We start from the raw sequence: 6,768 nt of genomic DNA, 5'->3' as shown, positions 1-6,768 counted from the left end.
TTAATTATGTCTGTTTTCTGAGTCAAATCAATGTATGAAACGATAATACACTACACGACTGAGTGATAGCACAGCTTCAGAGCAGCAGACTGGCAAGACAGACTAACTTAAAAATATTTGAGCAGGACAAAACACAACTCTCCTTTTCATGTACAACCCCTAGAAAAAAGTATGGAATCACCAATCTCGGACAAGCACTCAGACATTTTATTATGTGAACAAACGCCGATAAAAAGCTTGAAAAAAATAATGAAGTAGTTCAAAAGTGCAACTCATTAGCATTCAGAAACACTTAAAGAAATGAATAAAAACATTGTGGTGTCAGTAAATGTTGCTTTTGTAGAGCAAGTGCAGGGAAATATGTATGGAATCACTCCATTATGAGGAAAAAAATATGGAATCATGAGAAACAAACAAAAAGATAACAATCAAAACACATCTCTAGTATTTAGTAGCACCACCTCTGGCTTTTATGACAGCTTGCAGTCTCTGAGGCATGGACTTGATGACTGAGAAATAGTAATCTTCATCAATTTGGTGCCAACTCTCTTTGTTTGCAGTTGCCAGATCATCCTTGCAGGTCGGAGCCTTGCTGTGGACCATTTTTTTCCAATTTCCACCACAGGTTTTCAGTAGGGTTGAGATCTGGGCTAATTGCAGGCCATGACATTGACTGGATGAGTCTTTCTCCAAGGAATGCTTTAACAGTTTTGGCTCTGTGGCATGATGCATTGTCATCTTGGAAAATGACAAATGTATTTTCAGTCGAAGGGATAAGAAAGCTGTCTAAAATTTCAATGTAAACTTGTGCATTTATTGAAGATTTAACCACAGCCATCTCCCCAGTGCATTTGCCTGACATGCGGCCCCATATCATCAAGGACTGAGGGAATTTTGGTGTATTCTTCAGGCAGTCATCTTTGTAAATCTCACTGGAACAGCACCAAGTTCCAGCATTATCACATTGCCAAGGGTCAAGAATCTGCGTTGGACAAGATGTCAAGAGTCAAAAATCTGCATTGGACAAGGTGATGATGCTGGATGCTTTGGTTTGATGCTGTTCCTGTGAGATGTGTTTTGATTGTTATTTCTTTGTTTCTCATGATTCCATGTTTTTTTCCTCATAATGGAGTGATTCCATATATATATATCCCTGCACTTGCTCTATAAAAGTAACATTAACTGACCACCCCAATGTTTTTTATTCATTTCTTTTAGTGTTTCTGGATGCTAAAGAGTTACACTTTTGAACAAATTCATAATTTTTTCAAGCTTTTTATCTGAGTTTGTTCTCCATGATAAAATGTCTGAGTGCTGGTCCGAGACTGGTGATTCCATACTTTTTGCTAGGGGTTGTAGATTGTTTTTTTCTTGAGCAAAATCAATGTAGTGACAACTTGCATGTAAAGAACACTGCCGTCACTTGCTTTTTCCTAATAAATAAAACATAAGACCATAAGGACAACTAGATTTCTAGATTTTCCGTGTCTAAGCAGCTAAACGACTGGTTGGGAATAAAAAGGAACACTAGGTGTATCTGACGTCACAAGCAATGGCGGACCCTGAAAAACTCTTAACTTGATTGGCAAAATAACTTCTGGCATTTTAAAATGGTAAAAAATAAAAATTTTATTCAAGATTCTTTCTGCTAGGATGCATTTGATAAAAAAAACAAACAAAAAACAATTCCTATAAATGTTCATCCATGTATGCTAGCATCGTATAGGCAGGCAGAACAAATGCTCTTCCACCTGATAGCAAAAGGTAGTTATCCCCCACTGATTGCAGACATACAACAAAGTTTGTTTTCAAATGACAAAAGCCAATTCTTACGATTCATAAGCATATATTATTAAGGTAATTATGACGCGATCATTATTTTAGATTTTTTTTTTTCTGACATTTTGGTTTGGAAGTGTGCCATGGAGATTTGCAAGTGTAAAATATTTACCTTTGCTCAATAAAGATTGGGAAATAATCAGGGGTGAAATTGGGTCAGAACCCCGTTCCGGTAAGAGATTTGGGGCCGGAACGGAGTGGAAAGGGGCTTTGATCCCAAAAATATGACGGCACCTGGCAAAACTCTTTGTAGGAAAAAAAAAACTACCAGGCTGCCACACACACATCTCATTTTCAAGAGGAAAACAATCTACCAATGTCAGATTTACATATACAAGTATTAACAAGCATAATAAAGTGGTTGTGTAGCATAATGTTTCCACCGATATATATTACATATTTATTCCACAGCGCTCTCCCCAGCTGCAATTTATCTGAGACTGACGAGTCACCTCGATGTGCATGCCTGCAGCAAACCCCCCTAGACTCAGTTCTCCATTCAATTGGCTGACAGAGTGACATAAATAGCATTATTATGTAAATTAGAATCATATTTTGAGACAATTCGACTACATATAACAACTTGGCAAAGCGCAGATGATGAGAAATTAGTCTTTTAATCCGCCGTTTAGCCCTTTCTGTCATTACAACGCTCTAGCGTCCCCAGCTGGAAGATGACGTCGGCAGGGTCACGATTTCATCTGATTTAGAATTCAGCCCACTGAAGGGGAACTATTCAGAATGAGGAAAATGCGACGACGAGAGCAGCAAACTGTCTTTGTTTCAATCTCTCTACTCCAATATTTTTATAGGATATTCTTTTATCTAAGTATTTTCCCCTAATTGCTAAATAAATGGTATGGTCATGAAACAGTCTTGTGTTAAGTGGAATATGAAATATTAAAAATGCATTTATTCAGTACGACAGGGCAGAATTACGCCATAATGGTCAAAACTGTCGACTTCTTGCACCTCCCGAACTATGTTTTATGCCACCGGAGTTAGTCCAGCTTTTGTCATTTCCCTGCCCCGGCTTCGGAGAGCGTAAACAAAGCAGGAGGCGTGACAGGTAGCCGACATGCTAACCCGAACTGAGTGGCGCCTCCGGGTCTTATTCTCGCCTTTCGAAGCAAAAAATCACACAAAACCACCCCAGATCATGTCACACGGCGGCGGGGTTGTCAATTGTCTTCACCGATCGGCAACCCCCCCACCCCGGCGGTGATCAAGTTACAGCTCGCCGTTCCCTTACTGCGGGCAGGAGTGCACGTTGCCGGGGAAACAGCTGGAGAATGCCGGAGGAGCGCATAGCTGCCTGAGCCCAACCGAGGATAGTGGTCTATTGCATGGCACACAAAGAGGCCAGAGGGGGCAGGAAGTCTGGATGGTATGGAGAACCGCACGAGCATAAGCCGAGTATAGCGCGGCGGGCATGTGAAGAAGACCAAGGGGGGTGTGCGATAAGTCGCCGGTCGTCGGCCAAGTGGCCTTCTCGGTGGACAAGGAGCATTGTCCGCCACAAAATGCAAGCCACCTCCTTAGTAAAACGTGTGCTATGATGCCAGTATTTGACATAATACAAAACAAGTAGCTTACGTCCTCGTCGGTCCAATTGTTCCACAGTTGTCGGACTTGTTTTGGCCATTATCCGCGGTGAACGAGAACTTTTTGAAACCCAAAAAGGCTCACTCGCCTCTCCCTGGTGCAGCATCAAAACCCTGCAGCACATTTGGCTGGCGTGATGCGAAAAATAAACAAATTAATCCGCAAAATCATTTGAAGCCGCAGTCCATCTGCATGCTATAAAGCAATGCTGTATTGTGAGATGCTGACCCGGGTGACATCACATTCGCATTCCTCCTCAATACAGGAAGTTATTCATTTTCATGGCGCGGGATTCAAAAAACTGATTATATACACCGATCGCTTTCACACACATCCAAGTAGTCCATTTCATTCAGGAGCATAAAGTACCGCATGAAATAAACATGCTTTTTGCTGTGATAGGCAATTTAAAAAGTCAATGTTTGCATGGTCTTCAAAAATAAATTCCATTTCACTATTCATAATGTGTGTCATTTTTACTTCATTTTTTGTTAATATATCTTTATCGTTAAAAAGTAGAATTGTTTGAAGTATCTTCCATTTTAATGTATGTCCTGTTCTTAAGGAGGTTGGTTTTTACTGGTGTTTTTGTTACCTGTTATTTTACAAATCATTGAAAAAAATACAATTTTGAATGAAAATCAGTTTCTCATGTATGCCTTTTGACAGTATGTATTATGCAGTATCCTAATGCATGTGTAATACCAGTTTTTGTGTGTGTATGTGTTATTGGTATAACTGTGCCAAAAGCAGTTTTCAGTGATTCTTTTTTGAAGCTTTGACCCCCCCACCCCCTTTTACCCCTTTAAACTTGGTGAAGGTGCCGGTCCATTCCCCCCCCCCCCCTCAAATGCACGTTTGATTGGCTGATGACTAGAATAAACAAGCATGCACACTCACACATCCACAACAGAAATACATGTCAACATGCCGCCTCTTCCACCCCTTTCAAAGACAATGGATATTAGAATTTTTTTTCCGCCAGCCGCAGTAGCAGCCACTGTAAATATACGTCAATGTTGTGGAGGTGGGGAACACGCCACTAATTTTGCTACTGAAAGTGCAACCTGCATCACAGTTAGCATAACATTAAACCGTGTGAACTTGCTAACCTGCAAAACGCGAGTAGGAAGCAGATTAGAGATAAGTGTCCTCCTTTACTGTATGTGTTTTCTACCGTTAACGTTAGTTCAACTGTGCATTTATTTATTAGTTAAAATACACTTATTTTCTCCATCATTCATTGAAAATAATTTTATTTGCAGCCTCTGCAGACATTTCTTTAAAGAAATAACACACAAAAACACAACCACTGTAAATTTCCTTGATATGAAGAAGGTGGGATTTCCCCCATGAAAAAAAAAAAAAAAACTTTTTTCATTTTCAGGTAGGCAACACATCAGCATATTTCTGAGAAATGTAGCCCTGACCCCCGTTCACCCAATCTGTTTGGTCTTATTAATGTCTCGCCCCCAGCAAAAAGTGTATATGCAGGTTATGCTGTAATACGCTGTAAAAAACAGCCTATAGAATTTACTCAACAAAATTGAGGTAACAATTTACACTGTATGATAGTGTATTTACACTATCAAACCGAGTGTAAATTGTGTAAATTTACACTGTATGATAGTGTAAATTTTACCCAATTTACTTTAAAAATTGGGTAAAATTTACACTATCAAACTGTAAATTGTTACCTCAATTTTATTGAGTAAATTCTATTGGTTGTTTTTTTTACAGTATATAGCGTCCCTACCAATGTTGAGACCAAAACTACGCCCTTGTTAGATTTTGATTAAGACTTGGCACAATTAATGAAAAAAAAAAAAAAACTGTAGAGGGAGGTCACGTGATGAGCGGTTGAGCGTTCCGTGCAGTGATTTAAGTAACATGCACAGTCGCTCCCAGACACTGAGTAGGCTTGAGACGCACTTCGTCTTGTGACTGCATCAGAGCAGAGAGCGGACAAATAGAGAAGCTGCTCATAACGTCTGCCGGTGGTCCACGAGGAGGATGTGAGTGAGCATCGATGCTTCCCCCCGGTTAGCCTTCGCCCATCGGCCCGGCCTGCTCTCTCCACCGGGCCTTCTCCATCCAGCTCTGAGATAATGAAAGGATGGCCGAGCACGGAGGCGGGCTGCATGGAGGACTGACGGATGCTGCGAGCCAGCTCGATGAGCATCAGCACCACGCCACGATGGCTTCCGCGGAGGACGCTCGGTCGGATGAGCTGTCTTTAGAGGAAATCTTGGGGCTTTACAACCAGCCCATTAACGAAGAACAAGCTTGGGCCGTGTGTTACCAGTGTTGTTTGATGCTGCTGAAAGAACAGCGGGGAGGGAGATGCTCCGCTGCCGCCGAAGTGACCACGGCGGCGGCCACTGCGAGGATATCCGGACCGGGGGATGTTAACATTTCAAAGGACGGATCAGTAAGATTGCACAAACAACGCTGTGAAGGTAAACATTTTATGCTAGTTTCAACACTCTGCTCGTAGCTATGCTGGGTTTATAGCTAATTGACAGTGAACAAGAGTAGCCTAATTATCGTTAGCAATTAATCTACCCCAAATTCGCTGGGCATCTGTCTATAGCACACATGTGATTCTTCAGTGGATTTCATGAATACAAGTAACCTGAAGTGTCATACTTAAGTCAGCATGACCATTGAGAAACAATAGAGCACTTTCTCCCACCATCCCGTGGTGGTCTTTTTTTTTTTTTTTTTTAATGACTCCTCATATTGTTCTCTGAATTTTTATATTTTCCTGTGCACTGAAAATCACGTGATATTGGTCATGGGGATTTCTCATCCTATCAGCTTGTTTTGCCACCCTACATCAGATCACAATGTTCATTGCTCAATGGGCATTAACTCCAGAAGCATGTGATTATGCTGACTATCTGGCTACTGATCACATTCAGAGCAAGGTGTTTTAAGTAAGCACAAGTAGCACTACTCATAGACTTCATACCCTATTGACATGACACGGCAAACAGGGCCAATTCGTAGGAGGCCTATTATCAAAAACTTCAAATATTTACAAAAACCTTAGCCATATATGAGTCTCCATGAGCAGCGGCATCAAAAAATTCCAAGTCGTTCCCTTATAAAGTCCCGATTAATTATTTTCTATATAACACAACTTAAAATAGCTATAAAAGTCTCAGATTGTACACTAGATGCACAAAAATCACCAAATGCAGAGATAATCACCAATATTTTCAGGATCAATAGAAATATTTAACATATACAGTGGGGCAAATAGGTATTTAGTCAACCACCAATTGTGCAAGTTCTCCTACTTGAAAAGATTAGAGAGGC

General features: G+C 40.8%; 1 protein-coding gene across 4 annotated transcripts in view; it reads left to right on the top strand.

Annotated features, from left to right (window-relative positions):
- The first annotated feature begins 5,289 nt into the window (after positions 1-5,289).
- The window catches only part of spire1b (spire-type actin nucleation factor 1b), an 82,825-nt gene continuing 81,346 nt past the window's right edge, over positions 5,290-6,768 (top strand). For all 4 annotated transcript variants that reach the window (XM_057834015.1, XM_057834012.1, XM_057834014.1 and 1 more), the window contains exon 1: positions 5,290-5,903. In XM_057834015.1, the coding sequence (XP_057689998.1) occupies positions 5,561-5,903 (343 nt within the window). In that variant the 5' untranslated portion in view covers positions 5,290-5,560. The remainder of the gene's footprint in view (positions 5,904-6,768) is intronic.

Source organism: Corythoichthys intestinalis, chromosome 4 (assembly GCF_030265065.1).
Source record: "Corythoichthys intestinalis isolate RoL2023-P3 chromosome 4, ASM3026506v1, whole genome shotgun sequence".
In the NCBI taxonomy this organism is placed as follows: Eukaryota; Metazoa; Chordata; class Actinopteri; order Syngnathiformes; family Syngnathidae; genus Corythoichthys; species Corythoichthys intestinalis.
The sequence above is the reverse complement of the archived record's forward strand: the minus strand, read 5'-3'. Positions and strand labels throughout refer to the sequence as shown.